The 23,739-nt window shown below is 38.1% G+C and overlaps 1 protein-coding gene across 1 annotated transcript; it reads right to left on the bottom strand.

The window, feature by feature from the left end:
• Window positions 1-2,159: 2,159 nt before the first annotated feature.
• On the bottom strand, window positions 2,160-23,387 carry c1ql4b (complement component 1, q subcomponent-like 4b). The gene is made up of 3 exons (XM_067504068.1): window positions 22,907-23,387; window positions 21,001-22,320; window positions 2,160-5,179 (listed from the first exon to the last, which is right to left on the bottom strand). Exons 2-3 carry the CDS (start codon window positions 21,547-21,549, stop codon window positions 5,000-5,002), a joined length of 729 nt encoding a protein of 242 aa, XP_067360169.1. The 5' UTR covers window positions 21,550-22,320; window positions 22,907-23,387; the 3' UTR covers window positions 2,160-4,999.
• Window positions 23,388-23,739: the final 352 nt, after the last annotated feature.

Raw genomic sequence — 23,739 nt, 5'->3', positions numbered from 1 at the left:
CATGCACATTTATTTAAAGACTTTAAATAGGCTCAGATTTTTGTACAGAAGTTACTGGAAATGCAGCAGACATGACAGTACAGAAAGGACTTAGCAAAATACAGACACATTCAGAGTGGTTTCATGTCTCTGACCTTTTTACTGGTTCTCATTTTGTCAGAGACTCAAATTAACCTTCATTAACTCTGTGTGTGCGTGTGTGTGTGTATGTCTGTGTGCGTGCGCGCATGTGTGTGCGTATGTGCGAATTTTACATGACCCAGGCTAATTTGTGAAAGCCAAAGTCCACCGACAGCACCAAAGAGAGTAGTGCTCCCTGAACTAGTATTCCTCAGTCTCTGTGTTTGTGTTTGCTCATGAACATGTGTGTGTGTGTAGGTGTGTGTGTGTGTGTGTGTGTGTGCGCGTGTGCTGAAGGAGAGAGAGTGAAGCCTATTGATTATTTTAATCCTGCTATTTGTGATTCTGTGATCCTCTCAGCTCAGCCCTCCACCGGGGGATTGCTAATGGGGCTGAACACTTCCCTCCTCAGCCCTCTCTCCCTGTCCAATTAACTTAATGCTGGAATCGGCGAGGAGGGAGCGCTGGGACTCGAAGGGGGAGAGACACTGCTCAGATACCATTCCGCCCATTCCAACATCTCCCAAAACTCTGGTCTGCAGCACACATAGCATGAAACTCCTCATCCAGAATAGTATTACCTCTCAGGTCTAATTAAAGTTCCATCTCCTTGTTTTTATTCTGGTAAGGTGAGAAGTCCCCTCTGCCAATGTTTTATTTTCACAGGGTGGCTTTGGAGAGGGTAGAGTCACTGGTAAAAAAAAAAAAGTCTTGGTAAATGTTAAATCTACTTTCAAACAGGTTGCTGTGGCTGTAATTTAGCTCTATTTTAGACCTTTTGATAAAATGTATTTCTTCAATTTGTATTAAAGCAGAATTCAGAAACAACCAAATCTTCAATTGATAGATTGAATAGATTTTTTCATAAAACTGACAATAAAACCTAAAACAGTCACAGACAAATCTCTAAATCCTAAACTACAGAAGGTCCATCAACACACTTCATTTGAGAAGTACAAAAAGTACATGTTAAAAACTACAGTCCTGAGCTGACATTATATCTGAGGTTTTACTCACAAAAGACCAAAATCTAATTAGTATTTTTGTCCAACATAGAAACTATGACAACATGGTGAATATTAGATTTTAAACATCAGCATGTTGTGATTGTTATTTTGAGCATGTTAGGTCACTAATGTAAGTGTATAGCCCACCTGCAAGTACAGCATTATGCAGCATTATATTAGCATTATAGGTGATATTTACATTTTCAATTTTCCTTTTCCCAATTTTACTGCAACTCTTAAGTTGAAACACAAAAAGTGACCATGGGTTATGTTGTATCTGGTAAACAAGCAATCTCTCTAAGTCTCTACATGGTTGTTTGCTTTTACCTTCATTGTGTCAACTGTAATCAGATGCAGACCAAATCAAAACTGCACAAAGGTCTACTAATAAACACAAATAGGTAAAAGCATCATTAAAAATACTCTGTAGTAAGTAATATACACACATCCATTTCCAGAAGAGTTGGGAAGCTTTGTAAATTCAAAATAATAAGAAATCCAATAATTTGCAGATCATTTTAAACCTACTGCATCCGATTGTAAATAGTACAATGGCAAGAAATCAAATGTTGAAATTGAGAAACTTAGTTGCTTTTGCAAAATATGCAAGTTCAAAATGTGGTTTGGGATTGCATTGCACCGCTACACCATTTAAGATGCTGACTTTGATAACAAGTTAGATGGTCCCTTATAGGAGGCATTGTCCTCGATTTCCCAAATTATTGCAAATTTTGACTGACCACAGAACAGATTTCCATTTCACCTCAATCCATTTTAATTAGCTGTAGTTTAGAGAAGACAACAACTTTTCTGGATCTTGTTGTTTTTTTACTGACAAGTTTGGGAGGTGTCCCTAAGCCCATGCATCCATTAAGAAAGATGTCTGTTTTTAATGCGAACTGCCACATGCCACAGCCATTTAATACTAGTTTTATGCCTTATCCTTTGCCTTCACAGATTCAGCATTTAATTAATATTTTAATGATATTATATACCATGGATGATGATATCACCAAATTATTTGCAAAGTCAAATTAGTTTTCAAAATTTTAACTATTTGCCCAAATAGTCTTTCACAAAATAATGAACCTCATGATTGGGTATAAATAAAGAATCCCAGGGTACTCATATAAGATATTCAAATCTATTCATAATAAATGTTTTTTAATTATTTGAAAATTATTCTTTAGGACATTTGTAATGTTTAAATGTGTAAAGATAAATGTCAAAGTTAAAGATTGTACATAAATGTGGCAGGTTAACATCTGTATATTATAAAAATTACAATTTTACAAGGTTTATGAATGAAGCAGGCTCTGAGTGTGTTATTCCTAATTTTGTATGTCAATTGTCACATCTGTGTAATACATAGCTTAGCTAACTTAGTTTTAAGATTTCACACATGCTTCCAAAATCTTGAAACCTTTAAAAGCACACTGCACTGTGAAAACATATCACAACACCCCCTGATTTTCCTGTAACATACAAAAGGCCGATTAGGAACAAAAGGAATAAAAAAGTGACAGTAAGATAATCCTGACTCTTCTTTTTATTGTGTTTGTTGTCTTCAAGGCCAGAGAAACCCCTGTGTTGACTTCATACATAACAAATACACACATCCCAGCTTGCAAAGTACAGTGACAACAATGGCTCCACACTGCTCATAAACAAAGGTAACAGCACCAGAAAACACACACAGTAGAATGCAGCATGGCACAGAGGTTAGGTGAAGCCAAGGGGAATGTCTGTGTATAATATACAACATCAGGATGTTTTTTTAAACACAGCACAAAAATGTCAATTCACATCCAAATCTCATCAAGATATAGTCATGCTACCAAGCTTCAAAGCTGGTCTATTACACTTGTTGGGACAATAAAGTCTCTGCCACACATTTTAACAAGTGTATCATGAAGCCAACCTGAAACAGTCTTCTTCTAAAACTAGTTTTACAGTACATGTTACCTACCCAAGCATAATATCATGAAAAAAATAGAATTTTTAAACATAAGAATTTGGTTACAGCAATATAGTTAATTGCAACAAAATTAAACTGCAACATGCTTCTGTTGTTTGTTCTCACAGCTGTTTCCCACCATACTGAGTGAACCTTGTTTTCCATTTTATGAGATTTTATTTACAGCAGTGAGTTATGTCCAGTCATATGCAAAAGGTCGGGAGTCCTCAGTTAACATCCATTTTATGTGTTTCTTAAAATTAGTGATGACATTTGAATGCACTGCCAGCGTTGGACCATCAAATTCCAGTTTGCATTACATGGATCAGGTTGTTCATATATGTACAGCACCTCAGCTTCAAACTGATAAACTCTTTCATGCACAAAAAATAAAAACACAGACATAGTGTAAGGCACAGAAAACTCATGATATGTAAAAAAGGTAAAACACCAATAATATTTACCTGCATTTTACAGACACTCTCAGTAAATAGGCTTAAGCATCTGCTTGCAGAGAGTTAAATGAATAGAAAAGAATAAACTGGGGGAACATCCAGTCTGGTTCTGAACTGCATCAAATAACTTCAGACAGTCCAACATTCACGGTCACTTTATTGTTGTGGCTGGACACCCTTAGAAGGTGAGAAAGGAATCAGGGTTTATAATTCTTTCCTCTTTTTTGTCATTTTTCATGTATATGGACGTCTTCCTATGTAGACTGTCGTGTTATTCAAATGGTGTCCCATCCCTCTCGATCACGAATGCCGTTTCACTCTCCCTTCCAGTGTGGCCGTTCAGAACAACAACAGTTTTGGTTTTATGGTTGGTACAAACAATGTTTACCCTTACATAACATAACAGTCTTATAGACTTGATACATACATGAGTGGTAGCTATTTTTATTCAACTATCTAACTCTTGGCAAGAAAAAGAATAAGCTTGTTTACCAAATTTTATAAATCATAATCATAAATCAAATTATGGATGTCAGGTGAGAGTCTGGCTTAACGGGTGAGGCTGTAGAGGCCTCAGCTCATTAGAAGCACATGATCTGTCGTAAGATCTGCTTCAGGAAAAATCTCAAAGCTAAACCCCATTATCGATAAACTGTGTGTGTTAAGGGACTGTTACCGACAACTTGACCCCCACCCCTCCCTTAACGAGTCAGAAACTGTGCATTTCAGGCTAATAGGGATGCAATTCTTTTACACCTCCTCACGAACTGAATAAACACACACATTGCCTTCACACAGGCATGAACACAAACATACATCACACTGGACACTGATCATGGTGTTGGCTGTATCATCAGCTGCAATTAATATATTTGTAACTTTTTTCAATGGTCAACAGCCATAATGAAAATGGTTCCCATAGTGTGTGTGTTAGGGCTGCAACTAAACACACACACACACACATGGTCATGAGTGTGTACCCATGAATTGAACTTCTCCTGTCAATTGTTACTGATGCACTAAGGCAAATCTTCTGTCAGTGGTCTAAAATTGATTGAAATGATCTCTGGATGAAGAATGGAAATCAAAGTGCGTGTGTGTGTGTGTGAGTGTGTGTGTGTGTGTGTGTGTGTGTGTGTGTGTGTGTGTGTGTGTGTGTGTGTAAGCATTTGTACACTTAAGAGATGTTAGTTGCATGTTGTACATGGCACAGAATAATGAGTACACAAGTGTGTGTATCAGTAAATGTTGAGTGATATTATATACTATATATTATATTTATTTTTGCACAAATTTTCTTAAAACTCTATTTGTTAACTGTGATCATGTTATTTCATGTTTTGTGCACTTAGCAACAGTGAAATGACAAAATTCATTATGGAAGTGTGGCATGATAGATGCGGAAGAAATGACAACTTTTTGCTTGAATAGAGAGAGAGAATATAAACGTGAGTACACTGTCAGTCGGGGTAGATGAGGAAGCCAGAGAAGGTGCTGTATTTGTTGGTGTTTCCCCCGTGAACTTTGCCCCCGTCCAGTTGTACACACACCTCATCCCCCACATCCAGATGCAGGATAACGCTGTTGGAGGCGTAGTCGTAGTTCTGATCTGCATCTTGGGCGATTGCACTGGCCCTCACCTGTGAAAAAGTCAAGAAACATGTTCACTGGCTGTAATGATGGATAAAACATACGTGCTGTATTTTGTATTGATATTAAATATTTGTTACCATTTTGTGGCATATTAACAGTCTTAGTCCTAACCACATGAAACAGTTTGATTGGAAAATTCACCTTCCCACTCATGCTGATAGAAACACTGTAAATAATCCAGACTCGAAAGACAAATTTTTACAAAACACACACACACACATACACACAAACATACACACACATGCACTAAAGTATATTTGTTTATTAATAGTCAGTATTGATTGTGCTTCTTTTCTTTGACACTATCAGAACATTTATGCCAATCATTCTCAGTGACTGAACAAATTAATTGAATTCAGCTGTAAAAACATTTCTCTGAGTTGAAACCTGGTTTACCATATTCCACATAAGCAAAATGAGTATTAAGCATTTTAGAGATGTTTGATGCCATATATGAATTAAACATATCATGTACAGATGATCAAAGTAATTCTAATAAGTTATTGTTTTACATTATAGGCTGAAGATTTTAGTAGGTTCGGATTGTTTGCCCCGACCCCAACCCTCCATTTCATTTTATCTGGATGTAACCAGTGCCATCTGATTTCCTGTTTCGTTCTGTGATCTGGGTGTAATGTCATCTGTACAGATGCCTTTCTGTCCACTGGGTAGATAGATGAGATGTGCACTGATCTTTGGCCTCAAACTTCCATCTGAGAGCACAACCTTTCTATGATTTTTTTCATTGCTGCTCCCACACCTGATCCACCTGTTGCAGAGAAGATCGGGGTTGCATTGAAGACATCAGGGAAGACATCAGTTCACTTGTCAAGCAATTAGAGAACAAACCTTATAAACATGGACACATACACGCTGTTTTGTGTATGTCTGTTCACCAGCAGTTGTTCGTTAGTATCATTAGGCACATTTTCTGGCAAAGTTTAGCATTTAGCTACTATTGCTTCAATTTTGGCTTTTGTTTTGCTTACCATTCTATCCTATTCAAGCATTCATTGCTTACTTGTTTATGCTGTGTACATGAAAAAAGGTCCAGGTTAGTTGATAACAAATTGTTAGCATACAGTTGATATTCATCATTAATAGAAGAAAATTTAGAGTTCATCATAGTACAGAAACAGCACTGGTAAAAGTCACCAACGATCTTCTCATGGCCTCAGATACTGGACTCATCTCTATACTTGTTCTGTTAGATCTTAGTGCTGCATTTGATACCATTGATCATAACATTTTATTACAGAGACTGGAACATGAAATTGGAATTACAGGAACTGAACTAGGTTGGTTTAAATCTTATCTATCTGATAGATTTCAATTTGTTCATGTTAATGGTGAATCCTCCATGCACACAAAGGTTAGCTATGGAGTTCCACAAGGCTCTGTGTTAGGACCAATACTTTTTACTTTATATATGTCTCCTTTAGGCAACATTATTAGAAAACACTCCATAAATTTCCACTGTTATGCTGATGATACCCAGCTATATTTATCTATGGAACCAGATGAAAATAATCAGTTAATAAAGCTTCAGGCATGCCTACAAGACATAAAGGCCTGGATGTCCCACAATTTTTTACTTTTAAACTCAGACAAAACTGAAGTCATAGTATTTGGGCCCAAAAATCTCAGAGATATGATGTCCAACCATATTGTTACACTAGATGGCATAAGTCTGGCCTCCAGTACTACTGCAAGGAACCTTGGAGTTATTTTTGATCAGGATCTGTCCTTTAACTCACATATAAAACAAATCTCTAGAACAGCCTTCTTCCACCTACGGAACATTGCCAAAATTAGGAGCATCCTGTCTCAAAGTGATGCCGAAAAACTGGTCCATGCATTTGTTACCTCTAGGTTGGACTACTGTAATTCCCTACTTTCAGGATGCCCCAGTAACTCCCTAAAGAGCCTGCAATTAATCCAAAATGCTGCAGCAAGAGTGCTGACTGGAACTAGCAAGAGAGATCATATTTCACCTTCACTAGCTTCTCTCCGTTGGCTTCCAATTAAATGTAGAATAGAATTTAAAACCCTGCTTCTTACATATAAAGCTCTGAATGGCCAGGCTCCATCATATTTAGACCTCATAGCACCATATCATCCCAGTAGACCACTTCGCTCTCAGAATGCAGGCCTACTTGTGGTTCCCAGAATTTCCAAAAGTAGAATGGGAGGTAGAGCCTTTAGCTATCAAGCTCCTCTCTTGTGGAACCAGCTCCCAGTTCAGATTCGGGAAGCAGACACCCTCTCTACTTTTAAGTCTAGGCTTAAAACCTTCCTTTTTAATAAAGCATATAGTTAGTTATAGTTATGCTGCCATAGGCTTAGACTGCTGGGGGACCCACCCCCCAATGCACCGAGCTCCTTTCCTCCTCTTGACCATCTCTCCTCTCCTCTCATCCCCCAATTGTCACCACTGTATGTCATTAACTCTGTGTGTTCTCTCCCGTAGTTGTCTTTGTCCTCCTCTGTCCCCCTCTCTCTGTCCCTTTCTGCAGGTGTCCCCCGGCTTTGAAGCTGTGTGTCTTCCAGCGTGAAGCTACTGGTCCTACCAATCTGCCCGATGTTTTGTTGTTGCTTTTTGTTGCTCTGTTCTTTTCTCTCTCCCCTTTCCACTCACCCCAACCGGTCGAGGCAGATGGCCGTCCACCCTGAGCCTGGTTCTGCTGGAGGTTTCTTCCGTTAAAGGGAGTTTTTCCTCTCCACTGTTGCCTATGGCTTGCTCCAGGGGGAATTGTTGGGTTCTCTTTATATATCTTTATAATCTTGACTTTATTCTGTAAAGTGCCCTGAGATGACTTTGTTGTGAATTGGCGCTATATAAATAAAGTTGAATTGAATTGAATTGAATTGCCAATACACACCCAGCAGATAGAGAACCAGTAGCAGAGGCAACTTTCTGTTCTCCAACTTTTTATTTCTGTGTTTTTGGTCTTGCAAACTAACTCAAACAGAAAACACTGTACTTCTCAGCTGTTAAATGTTCACCAGCTTGTCGCTCACTGGGTCTGCTGCCGTTTGGTGCTGAACCAATGTTGTCCCATAGGTTTTGGGAGCTTTTGTTTATTTTTCTTTGTTCTTGCCTGCTGCAACTGACAACAACAGTTCAGTTTTAAATAAACATTTTTATGAAAGATAATTACGTTAAAATGCTAAATGTGAAAAAAAAAAATACACAGCCAAATTGATGAACAACACCATATAGAGAGTTGCACGATTGTTAAAAGAAGGCCCTGATGTTATGAGCTTCACAAAACCTGACATTTAGAGGCTACCATCTAGCAACTGCTGGTATTCACAGCCAACACACCAGGAGTCTCACACAATTTAAAAAAGTTTACTGTCCTGATTTCTTTCCCTTTTTCCACCATCGAGACTATTTGTGTTGACAGAAACTGAGAGGATCTGATCCTGAGGGTCTGGGTCTGTAATGGTGTAAGCAGTCAGTTAGGAGAAAATCATTATATCCAACAACCAAAATTGCTGTTGTTGCCGTGTTTACATGATACCATTGACCACTACCCAGCACAAATCTGAAGATGGCAATGCTGTCATACATGTGTATATATACAACTAAAAAGAGGTGCCTTTGTGACCAAATTATAACCAAACAGCTTCAGTTGGCTGCACAAGTAGCAGATTTAAATGCATGCTCCTTCTTTCCTCATATAATTGGAACCCTTTTTTGTCCCTAGATGAACAGTCCAATATCCCAGAATTTACTTGAACACATTTCAAGGTGGCGCAACCGCTAATTGGTTGAAGAATTACATACGTTTATTCAATGTGGTGTTTTCTGTTATTTAAAGTTGTTTCATGTCTGAAGTTTTTCCACACCAAGTAAGCAAATCTGCTTATAATAAATTGCACTATCATTAAGTAAGTAACCAACTATTCAAGCAAACAACCCATTTAATAGTGGAAAATAAAGAGCATACATATTAATGAATGCAAATATGTTACCCTCACTCCATCCTTGTCTCCTGCTCTGGGTCTGGGTCTGACTAAGGATATGGTCTGTCGTCTCCTCAAGTCATCAAGCTTCTTTGACTCCCTTGTGATCACTAAAACAAATCAAATGAAACTAAATTCCCCATTTGTCCTAATCATCTATCCAATAATGAGCCTTTTTTCCAAATTTTATCAATTCAGCTCAGCATATATCTCTGTATTTCTTCCATGTAGAGAAGGTGAAACATTTTTATTCCGCTCCTATACACAGAAATGAATCAATACATTTCCTTTATATTAATTCAACTCACATCAGTCCATTAATTGTTGTCTCTCCCTCCACACCTCAAGCCTCTTCCATCATTCCTCTCTCATTCGCTACCCCATCTCTATCTCTTCATTCTGGACCCATCTATCCATCTTTTTGTGTCCATACACTTGAGTGAGATGCAGGTCACGCACACACTTTCTCTCCCCCAGCATTGTAGTGTTGGTGGGAGCAGCGACTAAGTGTGTCCCTGTCCGACCTAAATCGGATTGATTAACGTTGTGCTGCTGTGGCAGGTCTCCTGAGGACCACAACCACCCCCATACACCCAACTCCCACCCCTTATGCCTCCCTCACCTCCCCTCCTTACAACATTTCTCACCCTCCCCTACCTCCAGATGCATCAGGCCAGGCTATACACGGCTGCATGCTGCTGTAATTGGTAGTTGGACAGCCATGGCAGCTCCCCGCCTAATAGGTCCAACTCCTCAATAACTCCATACAATCACAATAAATGGGGGCACAGAATAGGCTACACTGGTCAAATGGGCCCATGAAATACTAGCAGCAGGTCAGAATGAGATCCTACAAACACACACACACACACACACACACACACACTCAGCCCGCTCTCTCTGCATCTTGATAAGAGATATCCCTCTTTCTTCTTTGTTTTTATAAATCGCAAGTGAAAAACCACGTAGAACATGAGACATTTTGTGATTTTGTACTGTTAGACTGCTTGGCTCTAAAGGGACTGAAAAGCTCCCTTGAGGAGGCCTAATAGGTTTTGGGAAAAATAAAACAGTAAAGAAATTCTGACATCTTGTACATCCAACATCTGTCTAAATGGTTGAACGGTGGGATTCACCTGACAGTATTTTCATTTCAGTTAGACGCTGACAGGCTGCTGCATGTTGCTATTAGTATAAGATCACAGTGGAACTGTTTTACATCTGATGGACAACAATATAACAAGCCTTTTCATTATATAATACTATTGAGTGTCTTTCTGCCTGTTTAAGTAATAACACAAATAAAAAGGTAAACAAAAGTTGCAGCAGTGATATTTACACCAGCTAATTGAAATTGCCTTTTAAACACGGACATCAGTTAATTATATTTGCCAGCCCAAAGGACACCATTTTATTTATGGCTTTTTATGGTTGACTTCCTTAAGAGATGCGTAGGTTTACTTAGCCTCGACTCAGACAGTGCTGACATTTTATGTATTATGTCTGTGATTAATTCATGGTTGCATTCCGCTCCTATATATAATTTAGCCCAGTGGACAATTTCACTATTTTATACATTTTATGAACTTATTTTTAAGAGGGTGACATTTGAAATATTATCGCACTCATCACCTGTATAATTGCCAGAGCACTGTAAAATATATTATTATCATGAATCAAATGTCATCAGAGTTGTCCTCATATACGAAGTTATATGAAGACGTTAACATTTTTGTTTAGATTAAATATTTTTTTACATCACACAATATGTACAAATATAATGTATACAAAGTGAACATATAATTATTTAGATTTTATTCATGTCCACTCCACAAAATGTATTTTATTTCTATCTAATGACAGCTGTAGTTAGAAGTAGCTTTTCATATTATAGTTTGGCATTTAAAAAAAGAACATATACTGATGAGCAATCTCTGGTTCAGCCAGCAACAATAAAATGCTTCTTAGAGATTAACAATTTGATGATTTAATGCACATCATCCACAGGGGCCATTTTTTATGCTAAACAAGTTGTTTTTACTACATGCACTTTAAAACATATCATTAATTTTCATTTAATCATTGTAACGTTAACGGAAAGAGTAAACTATGTACTTAAGAAAATCAAATAAACATAACTATTTTTAATAAGTAATAAAAATAATTATTTTTACATTGTTGTACTACAAGCCTCCATTGTCAATGTGGAACATGTCATAATGTCATGGACCAAGCCGAGCTGCAGAGCTTTTTGACACCGAATGCACAGATGAATCTGCAGGTTCAGCTGTCAGTAACAATCTCAGTGAAACCTTGTTTTCTTAAAGTGGGCAGGAGGCGCTGGGGCTTTGGGAGTGAAAACGAGAGGGAAAGGCAAATCAGGATTATTGTCAACAGCAGCGGAGATTGATAGCGACAAGGGAGTGAATTTCTGTCTGTTTGTCCACCGCTGTTCTGACTTGATCTGCTGCTGTTGAGGAGCTGGGAGACCCCCGGGACAATAGAGAAGATTACACTGCCTCCACTTTTCATTATAGGGTCAACATTAAATGAGGGGAGAGGGACAGAGAAAGGTGGGAAAGACAGGGAGCGAGGGACAGTGAAGAAATAGGCAACACAGTGCCACTGATTTGTGTGACATTTTTAAGGGCTGGCATACTGTCTTTCAAATGTATTTAGCCAAAGACTTTTATTATTGTTATTTATATCAGCCCACTATCAAACTGAGTGTTTATATTATTAATGCTTGAGATTTGTCTCAGGGAAAACTGACACAAGGAGGGCTCGGAGTAACAGAAAGAAGGACATGTAGTGAAGAGAATGGTGTGAAAGCAGGGCACAGACAGGTGAGCAGTTGCATGCACTTTAACAGTCTAAGCACAGGATTCAAGTGAAGGAAGTCAAAATTGAGAGGGGCTGTGAGTGATGGGGATAACAAATTGATCAAGCATGCCTGTTTCAGAGGAGGGAAGGGTATAAATGAGGTTGGGGAGGTGGGCTGTGTGTTATTTTTTCAGTTTTGTTTTGTTTCACAGTGGTGCCTTGATCCTCTGGTAATAAAACTGACAGGATTCATTCACTGTGATGTACAGACCTCTCAGAGCGAAGCGAGGAGATTGAGACAGGGGTCTCTTAAACTTTCCTGAGGGACCTCTAAAGGTGAACTGGGACAAAGAGGAAGGGCAATTGAAATGGCCCTTTTTGTAAAAGCTGCTCTCTGCCTCCACCCATGTGTACCAGCCTGAGGTATCCTGTTCTGCAGGTTGACATGTAACCCCTTTCCTGCACCGCAAACTCACACACTAATTGGCATACTAAATGCTAATATTTTGCCATGACACTCAAGACCCAAGGTGTCAAGATGCTGATTAAAAAAGTTTCTAATTGGCTCCAGACTGAAGCCTTTGAGGGTGGAAGCAATGCCTTAATTGGACATAAATGGGCTGTGGACAGTCAAGTTGCAGACCAGGTTAAATTGTACTATTCCTTAATAAATCAATGTGCGTTTTACAAAGATGTGTGCATCTGCGTCTACTGTGTATGACACAAGAAGTGACTAATTGCTTAACACCTAATCATTATATAAAATCTGTGTCGCAGGTCAGAAGTTACTGTTCATTTAATTAAAAGACACCGAATCTTAAACATTTTAATTCTCCAGAGTACTCTTTTTCATTGTTGTGTTAGTTCTGAAAATGCCACTATTTAACACTGCGAACATTACTATTTGTAAAAGAGACAAAATCCTGGTTCCTTGATGTAGAGACATTATTATATAATGGGGAAAAAAATAAAAGCACAACAAAGGCATGACAAAACACAGTAACAACCAGCTGAGTTGTTATAGCCTGCAGGATATAATGGCCTCAGTCATTATATTCTGCAGGCAGAAACATATAGTCAAATAATGTAGGAACATGCACGTAAATGTGAAACTAAACTAAAAAAACTAAACAAGGAAAATCTACAAGGTATATAAGGAGATTTGTTTGCTCTACAATAAATGCTGCTCATTTTTTACAGGAAATGATGTCTATTATAACATCAGGCCACTAAGGCGATGCATTACAGAGAAAATTAATGTTGCTCATCAGTTATTTTACCAACACTCACAACTTTTGGAGGGTGGAGTGGGCATGGGGAGCTGTGAAAGTGCCAAAATAAAAAAACATTTGAAAGTGTTTAATGAAGTGCCACATGAAGCCCAAATTGACACCTTCTCTGACATATACTGTAATTAACAGCTTCCACCTCTCACGGTAGCCACATCATAGCCACCTACTCTAGACAAGCTGCTTCTTTCTTCTAATTGAGTCCGAGCTTGTCATCACCACAACTTTTAAATGGTCTATCTAATTAGCTCAGAGTTATTAGTTAATCAAACAGGGGTACATTAAAAAACTGTGATTGAGTACAGGGTTTTATGATCCAGTAATTACAATGAAAAGTGTTAGTTTGCTGCTTGTTACTTAAGCGTCACTCTAAATTATTCCAGTTTTCTTTATCACCCACATCGAAACCTGCAGTATTTATAACCTCACAAAAATGGATACACTTAATAATATGCGCAATGATAAAAACCAACCTATGATGCTTTTTCAGAGCACACATTTACTGCATGACATTTTTAATCCAAAGTTTAACTCTCCACTTTTAATGTAATTCCTTCTAACTTTTACACCTTACATTGTTAAAGCTGAGCCATACCTCATTTTCTTGAGCTTTAATAAGGCACTGGTTTGTCCACCAGTCTCATCCTCCAGTAGGTCAAATCTCACTTAATGCCACTGCCACATAATGAGGTTAGCAAGTGTCAACAGATAAGATCCTGAAATGCTTCTACTACATGGACACGATGGTTTGTGTGTGTGTGTGTGTGTGTGTGTGTGTGTGTGTGTGTGTGTGGGGGGGGGGGGGGGGGGGGGGGGGTTCCACATTGACCGACTGACCAACCCATACTCTCCTATATTGGTCCTGCTATAAATATTCATACTCCCACCCCATGCTCATCACTGTAAAGGGCAAAGTATATTTTGGTGGTGAATTATATATCCATGAAAAGGTCATTTACCTCAACACCAATCTTTTCATGAGTTATGGGACATAAGGATTGAAGAAAATTCCTTTTGCCAACAGTTGGGACAATCAGCTGGCTACACGAGATGTCTGATATGTCTGATTACCATGCTCCGTTGCTCCCTTTGTCATGAAAAAGGACACTATATGTCCTCTTCTTTTTTCATCCCAATTCGTCTATTCTCCTCTGCATATCATTCTATGTCTCTTCCTTGGTCAGCCCACTTGTCTGTGTCCTTCTTGTGTCTGCAGTGATCTCTCCCCAGGATGTGTCTTATTTTCAGCTCTTTGACAATATCACTGACACACATATCAGCCTCACAGTGCTCGTATAAAGACACACGTGCTACAAATATAAAACAACAGTTTTAGTCAGTATGCGTCCTATAATTGAAATCCACACAGATGACACCAAATAAGTGTTTGTCAATCAGGTCAGAGGAATTCTGCTGTGAGCCGCTGCATGAGCCATGTTTTTTAAATTATATTTGTTTACAGCCTGGAAGAGGGAATTTTCCAAATTAATAAAGCTATAGGATATTAATAAAGGAGTTAATACGTCTAAAAAGAAGTGAGGATGCTCTGGATAAGTCACACTGAATCTAAAATGTGTTTTGTGTTTAGATTTAATGAAATTATGATTGATTTTATGAGCTTCCACCATTGTTGATTGTTTTTAAAAACTAAACTTGGTAAACTAACTAACTGTAATTATTAACATCACATTCTATTTGATAATACTAAAAGCACAAACTGAACACACAAATTACATCCACAAAATAATAATATTCTGACTTGTAAATTGTTGTACACCAATATGATGTAAATTAAATATGTTTTTGTGTGTCCAGTATAAACATGTGAATACTGGACATTGACACACACACGCACACAGACACACATACACACATACACACACAACCAATTCCTCATAAATCTGCAAAAAAAACTTGCAATAAATGTTGTCCCTAAGGCTGTTGATAGTTGGCTGTTGATGGTCAATAAAAACTCAAGTTGGTATGAAGGATGTGGTCTTGTTTAAATTATAGACCTATCAGGTAAATAATTGTGGTAATGTAAGAGTAGGCTAACTACTTACTTCAATTCAAATTTGTACAGTAACCTTTTACGTTGTTCAAGTAAATTTATAAAGAATTTTCTTGTTATAATAGATGAGACAAAACATTTATTACCGGAAACAGAATTCTGACTGTTACAGTAAAAATAACAACAAGAATCCCAATAATATATAAAAAGCCCTTTCAATGTCTGTGCAGACTCTCAGTTGACCAACTTTTTCAATATTATTCTCAAGGTTTATTCCAAGGTTTTTCCTCATTCCTTATTCCCTCATAGCTGGTTCATTCTGCTATGGGAGCACTTGTCTATACACTGGGAAAAAAACTGGGTGCAATGAAACTGTGAGGGCAAGATCAGCACTGAATTGAGTTAAATAATTTAGTTGATGAAAAGATAATTGATGAGGATAGAGTCAATATCCTGTGTGTGTGTGTGTGTGTGTGTGTGTGTGTCTGTGTGTGCGTGCGTGTATGTGTGTGCATGTAAAGGAGGGGCACAGGTGGAGGGGACAAGATCTCATCTAAAGGCTATGAAAGATTTAACAGCAGGAGAAGACAGGAATGACAATGTCTGTGGAGACACACAACAAACCAAGTCAGCAATTATATCTGGCATTTATGCATATCCCAACAAGTGCACAGTAACTGTTTTTATGGATTCAGTGAGTCACAGTAAAGAGCTAGTATGTACTAATGTGTGCATTTGGTGCACAACACTGCACCTGAAAATGGTATTCAACAGATTTATGCTTAATTTGACCGTGAGCCAAGAAACAAATGCTCGTCTCCGGTGCTGCAGATGATTTGATTACAAATTGAACTACTGTAAGACAATTTGAATATCTCTTTTTTTGGAAATTCATTTTTCTACTTTTCTAGTGTAAATCTGGACCTTTTGTGTACTTTATACGCTGATTTTAACAGAAATTGTTTTAGCTTGTACAGCCTTTGGAGAAGTTTAATTTCCAAAAGAAGTCTTTTTATGCTCAGTTAATGATTTCAGTCATTGATCAAGCCAAAATAACAATGTTTGTTTCCAGCTTGTCAAGTCTGAGGATTTGTTTGCTTTTATGTCATACCAATGATGGACTTATTCCATGGACATTGTTTTTGAAGATTTGCAATATTTCACGATGAAAAAATACAGACCTTAATCAACAAAACTAATCTGCAGACAAATCAATTTATTTTGCTCTAATTTGTCATATGCAACTAGATGTGGATATCCAAATACACACTCCTCCAATCAGAGGAAGCAACTCATGAAAAACTAATAGATCAAATAGCCATTGTAATCTTGCAGTGGGAAGAGATTTTAGCAAAAAGACCACCAAATCCACCAAAAAAGGATTGGTTCCTCACCCATGGTCTAATGTTAGCTTGATTCTATGTCAGAAACCTAGTGATGTACCAGAATTGGACCAGTCTTACACTGATTGATACCACATTGATACCACCTGGTGGTGTTAAAGTTGTGGTGGACAAGGGCAAAAATGTAATATTGGCTACAATTTACAGATGTCAGAACGCATGCTGCATCACAGCTTGCTGCATATGGGGCCGAGTTGGTTCACTAGTAACTCGTACACCATTTCCAAACCAGAAGCACATCGTGAGCAGCATGTAGAGTTTCACATTTTTTTCCATACCTGGTGTGGGTTCCATTAAGACCAGGAAGTATGCTGCATTACATGCTTACATATAGCACGTAGAGGAGTGTGGAGAGTATGATATCCAAAATGCAGCTACTGGTTTCACATGCCTCTTCTATAAGAGGCATGTTGATCTCCTCTACAGGTCAACAGTAGGGTTAGCAAGGGCAGCTTTAAGCATTCAAACACTGAAGAAAATGAGAGAAAGGTTTGACTCGAGCTGGAGACTTCTGTTGGGTGTCATACTGGCAGTTCTGTACAGTTAAATAAAAACAAAATTCCTTTCGTTTTACTTAGGAATAAAAAAAATGTTCGCCATTTTGACTGTTCAAATGTCATTTGCATATTAACAGTCTTTTAAGATGGAGATTCAGTTAAGTATGTTTGTAAAGAGCAGTGTAGCAGTGTGATGGTCGTCTCAGTAACATATTGTTGTCAGTTTATCTACCGTGTAAATTGTGTGTGTTTGACTTGGTTGTTACAATGCATAGCATGTTTTTTTCTTTGTCTCTGGTAATCCCCAGGACGTCAGTCTTCTGTTCTGCAGCACAGAATCATAGCTCCTCCACAGACTGAGGGCTTAGTACTTCAAGCTTGTCACGGATCTCCAGATGGAAGCGTTCAAGGCTTTTTCCAGGCTTTTTGTACTTGTTTATTTATTAGTGTTAAGTCAGAGTTCCTCAGAGGACAGTACCAGCTGTTGAATTTGGGTTTTGTTCCACTGAGACATGGGAGATTGTTATCCTCTTGATCGCTTGGCTGTCACTCTCTCTCTCTCTCTCTCTCTCTCTCTCTCTCTCTCTCTCTCTCTCTCTCTCTCTCTCTCTCTCTCTCACTCTCTTTCTCTCTCTCTTTGTTTCCAAGTTGTACATTTAATTACAGTTTTGGTTTTCCCCATAAAGTATTTTTTGATCTCACTTATGTTTCTACATTCATCCTGCCTTCATGTATTCTTCTTTGTCTTTATATTATTGTATTCTCATTTTCTTATAACTAACTGCATTAGTAAATAGAGGATGGTGAGTCATTTCGCTTCACAGCATTTTGATTTTTTTGGTATGTTGTGATACATTTGGTTTACACTTGTCTAAAATACATCATTATGTTTTGTACCTCTGTTAACAATCTACTTTTTCAAAATGCTAAAAATGCTGATTGGTAGTCACAGTATTACACAATAACAGCAACACCTGTGCAATGCTGTGCAGTCCATTTAAGTAGCCTTGCAACAATCATTTGATGCTTTTCATGCTGATATTTTTTAGATTTGCTTAGTAATTGTATCAGTATTATTTCATTAAACACCAAAAACATTTAACGTTTACATTCAATTGACAAAGCCATCTAATGGCTGAAAGATATATCTGTGTGTACCTTTAACACAATTTTTTAATTTAACATAATGATTATTGTTGTAAGCAACGGGATGAAGTTCCTTTTAAATTGCAATTTAAATTTCCATTTAATTTTAGAGTGTCCAGTGGTTTCATTTGTTTCAGTTAATTTAGTTTTTGTTTTGCACACTCTAAACCTTTGTTTTGTAGAATCAACAAACATTAATATTTTATCTGACTTGAAGTCTTTTACAGTAACTTAAAATGATGAATTGAGTTCAGCCATAACATTAACACTGGTGCTCTTAATATCATCACGGAGGCAACTATTCAGCCCCATACAGAGCCAAATGTAATACACTGTGTGCAGAGTTGGTAGAAATACACAAACTCAATACTCAAGTAAAAGTACAAGCATTGGCCTAAAGGTTCTCCACTACAAGTACCAATTCAAATCTTTTGGTCAAATAAAAACACTAGGCAGATAATCTACATTTGATTTAAAGTACTTAAAAGTATTTCACAAAAAAGCAATGTATTTTAAACAAGACTGATTATGTTAAAACATGTAAAGTGAAGATAGGGGTCAAAAGTCACTGTTGGTAAAGGTGGAGCTCATTCTAACCACTTTATGCACTAACAGATAGTTAACCCATAATGAGACAGTATATATTAGTTTATTATACTTTTATATAAACCATATTGTATTTGAAATGGCTAGGTGGTATTAATGTTGTTGCTAAAACAATATTAGCATTACTAGACTTCCTATTATCAAACTTAAGTCTCATCAGAGGCTCTTTTTTGTATTATGACACCTTCTTTCCACAATGTTAATAAAATTGGCAGCCATGATAAAGGTTTGTGTCAAATTCAGTTTGTAACCCGACACACCTGGAATATAGAAAAGTTTGTGAGAGCAGCTTCAGGTGGTTTCTTGACACTGATTTTGGTACTAAATGGCTCCAGCAGCTGTGACTGTGACTTTTCTATTCTATGAAGAGCTGATTCTTTAACTTGAAAAACGTGAAAAGAAACAAGATTTGCTGACTTGAAATTTTTCTTAAAAGTTTCGAATTTCAGATGAAGTCTGAAAGTCACATAATCTGGTTGAGATAGTAATGTGAACTTTAATTTTTTTTTGTCTATTGAAAGGAGCTGGTTATTTCTGATCTTTTCAATGTGTCAGGGTCTGCTACATGCTGGATGTTCCCTCTGCATTTTCTTCCATGAACAAAGTTTTTCCCTCATGATTCAACCTTGAAAATTATCTTTAATATGCTCGCTTTGATTTGTACATCACATACTGTTATCTGTAATGACCTTTCACACCTAAACCAAAAGTAGGTCCCAGATTTATTCCCTGAAATACAGTACTGTATACATTGATCCTGTAATATGAAGGGATTTTCAATGTGATCTTAATGGCCCAGATAAGCTCAGACTCTCCTCGATCTTCAATCATCAGTATCAGTCATGTTTAATATTTCAATCTTATAATGTGAAAGAAGGCGATAGATGCTGAACAAAAACCAACAGTCAACATGAGCAAGATGACTGGGAACCTGTCCGATGTTTACTTGTAGCAGCAGCTTGCTGATGATTAACAATAAAACTTTATGTCCAACTTGTAAACTTTCAGCTCATCTACAAAACATGTGGATGCTGATTAGACTTCCTCAGCCATGACTACGTATGTTATTTTATTCAAATTTGTTCAGTACAATGCTACTAGTTGACATGCTAGTCGACAACAGGGTGCCTCCATGTTTGCTTCAATCTGAAGTCATCTTTAATCACATGTGTTTCTGTGGTATCGAAAGTCCCTGGCATAACCAATCTGAAGTTACGTAGTATAAGTGTGTGGTTTTGGATCTTGGCTGAATCATCTGGTGTGTGTCTGCTTAAAAGTAAAATATTAACAATCCGTTTTACTAAAATGTCTCAAAAGTGATAGTTTTGAATTTGGTTTTATTTTACTATAATAATAATGACACCATTAGTCAGTGTTATTTTGTGAGAAAATTGTTTAATTTTTGCAGCAGTTATTTACAACAGTTTTTGGCAGCCACAGACAATGGTGTGACCAAAAGGTGTGAAAGCAGGAGTGGCTGTGTGTAGCTGCTCAAGATCTTACAAGCCAAACTGACCAGATTTCCCCATATAATTTTTTTGAACAAACTACATTTTATGCAGATTTTGTCTTATATTAAGGAAATTCATAATTATATAAAAATATTATTAATTATAATATAACAATTTGTTATATCAGAAAAGGTTTTAAATTTGAGTATAACACCTTTTAACTCATGGGCCACCCCTCTTCGACTATGTGCCCCAGTCTTGCCTTAGACAAATTATATGAAATCTGAAAACACTTATGTTTAATGCATATATGCATTTGCATCTACAATCTGTGCATTTGGTTGTCTACATTGGGTGACATGAAGTTCTGACCTATGAGCTGTATGTTGCACTAGACTAAATTATAAAATTGTTCCTCTTTTTGTTTTCAGTGCTGGTGATGTAGAGTGACAATATTTTGTGCCTAAAATGTGCAAAATATTTTCACCCATTTATTTTCTTGGTAAGCAGTTGCAGACTGAAAGTTTGTGTCAAAAATCCAAACTCTCAAATAGCAACTTTAGAGAGACACTTCAGACCCACAAAAACACCCACTTAACTCTCCACTCACCTGTCCGTTCTTCTTCAGGTCGGCCCACATGCTCGTTCCATCACCTCCTCTCATCAGGACGTGGTAGGTGAAGTAGTAGATACCAGGCAGAGGGCAGGTGAACTTGCCGGTGCTCGGCTCGTAGTAGTTCCCTACATTGGTCACCACGTCGTCAAACTTCAGTATTTCACTCCCTTCGTGCTGTTTCCGGAGGCCAGCATAGAAAGCAATTTTGGGACTGTAGAAGGATGAGCCATAGCCACCGGGTCCAGGTCCTGGTGGACCAGGAGGGCCAGGCTTACCAGGCTCTCCAGGGGGCCCAGGGGGGCCTTTAGGGCCTGGAGGACCTGGAAGTCCAGGGCTCCCTCTGAACCCCTGTTTACTCCTTCGATTTGGAAAGTCTGGAGGCTGAGGGGAGACGGCTGTCAGCTCTCCCTGTGGGGGGGTGAAAGTGTCACACACCATCTTGCAGCTCCCAAGCATCTCATAATGCGTGCCCCCTCCTCCAGACCCTCCCCCTTTGGTGGTGTGGACCAATAGAGGAATAGCCACTAACAGGACCAGGACCATGGCCACGCCAACTCCAGCCCCGATGACACGTTTCTTGCGGCTGAGCCGGGAGGTGGCCAGCGTGAGGAAGTCTTCCTCCCCCTTAGCCGGAATGGTTGTGCCAGCCAGGCTGAAGTCTGGGTGGAAAGTAACTACTGGATGGAGAAGGTGATGGTGGAAATGTATGCTTGTACGCTTGAACGGGACAGTCAAATCAGGATATATTCAGAAATCAGACCAAGAAGACTATAAGATTTGTTTCCATTTCTTGGTGTTTTGTACATTTGTTTTATATCCTTTTATTTTCCAATGTCCTGTGGTTTGACGTGTCTGAGAGCTCTTGACCTATCTAAAGATAATACATCACTTTGCAAGGCAAAAATATCATTAATATCATAAATCTAAAATGAGCTCTGTTGAGATGTTGGATTTTTGGAAACTGATAATTTCTTTTTGTCCAGCTCTGTGGATTTGGAAGCTCTAGTGAAAAGCTTTCAGTTGATCAGGCAGAGAGCTGTCAGGTGGGGTCTACAGTATTCCCACTGGAGTTCATCTCACCCACCACATGCGGGGAAGGGGGTTTACTTGTCTGTCCAGAAATGAGAAGAGAAGAATGAGGGAACTGTTAAATCTCTGCTCTTGTCTTCCGACTGCCTTGCCTGTTTTGTTGTTGATGGGCTCACACTTCTTTACACCCTATATATATAGGTGGGGGCTGGATGAGATTTATCTTCAGCAGTCTTCTCTTCCTTTCAATGCACAGTTTATTTACAGGTCATAAAAAGGTAAATTCTGAAAAAAGAGCAGACCAAATTTTTGTTTTAAAGGTAACTTGGATGAAGCAGAAAACATTTTATGGCTGCATCACAACAAATTAATGAATATCTTGCAGTCTAGTTGAAAAATAAAAGACAACACTCATGCAGATAATAAAATAATAATTTTAGCTCAAACCCACTATAAATGTTATCTTCATTATTTAGTAGAAGTGTAACATGAAAAACAAACTTAATAAAACGTACTAGGGATTTTTCTTTTTTTTTTTTTACAAATGAAGAAAATGTGATGGCAACAAACAAAATTAGCATAATGCATTATGTCTATTTAACCAAAAAGAATTCGTTCATTAAAGGAAACACGTGTGACACATCAGTAACAACATTGATACTCAAGCGAACTGGGTTCATGACCGTGTTGATATTATTACAGGCCCACATGCAATGTGGTTTAAACGCTGGTCAGTTTTGAATTACAGAAATAGCCCACTCTGAATTATAAAGTATCTTGACTGAATTTGTTTCGGTTTACGTTTTTAAAACCTAGAGACTACAAGCAGGATAAAATATTGATTTTACAGGGGAACTTTTGAGAAGCTTACCAAGATGTTCTCTCTCTGTCTTTGTTTCTCTTCTACCCGGTGTTCAGTGTTTTCATGCTGCCGGTTTCAGATGAAGACGCCGCAGGAAAACTGGTCCAGGACCGAAAATGAAATCCTTCGAAGACTCACTGCGTTTCCACAGTCAGGTTGAAGTTGCGCTACGGTGTAAACTCAGTCACATTATCATTCAAACTTGGAGCATCTCACCCAGGACTTCTGCATGGTGGCCGGTTAGCATCGTCCACAATGGTCGAGGCAATTGTTTTACCAAAGAGTGTCAGCGGTAAAAAAATAAAAAATAAAAAATAAAAAAAAAAAATCAAAGTCTCCTGGTAATGAAGTATTCTGACGAGTTAGTTTTGCAGACTTTCGTCGCGCAGAAATCCCGCTACACAGAGACTTTATTTGCAGAGCAACAGTTCCCTCACTTGTTGTATTTTCCGTCCTGCTTCTCTCTCCTCAGCATCTGCCTACTACTGCTCCCCCGCCCTCCCTCCGTATCACACTCGGTCACACTCGGAGCCAGCGTCCCATCCTGCATGTGACCTTTTCACAAATCAAATGGCTACATCTCTTTAATTGTTTAATCAAAGGATTTTGTTTCCCCTTCAGTGAATGAGGATGAATTTACACCATATGGCTACACAACAAACAAGTCAGTGTATTAATATTCAAGTGTGTGATGTGTATTTGACACGTGTCAGTTACTTGCTGTTCAGTATTTTTTCCTCCAATATATTTGTAATTTTCTTGTAAAGCAGGCTGCAGCTATTGTTTAAATTCCCCTCATTGCATTTAAGATCTTCTTGGCCAAATAAAGATTTCCAATAGGC

This window comes from Channa argus, chromosome 5 (assembly GCF_033026475.1).
Source record: "Channa argus isolate prfri chromosome 5, Channa argus male v1.0, whole genome shotgun sequence".
NCBI lineage: Eukaryota > Metazoa > Chordata > Actinopteri > Anabantiformes > Channidae > Channa > Channa argus.
This window is presented reverse-complemented; position numbering and strand designations above follow the sequence as displayed.

Coding starts and splice junctions, on each gene's coding strand:
- c1ql4b (XM_067504068.1), bottom strand. CDS start 21,549: ATGGTCCTGGTCCTGTTAGTGGCTATTCCTCTATTGGTCCACACCACC. Junction 5,180..21,000: donor ACCTGAAGAAGAACGGACAG/GTGAGTGGAGAG, acceptor ACTTTTTCACAG/GTGAGGGCCAGTGCAATCGC.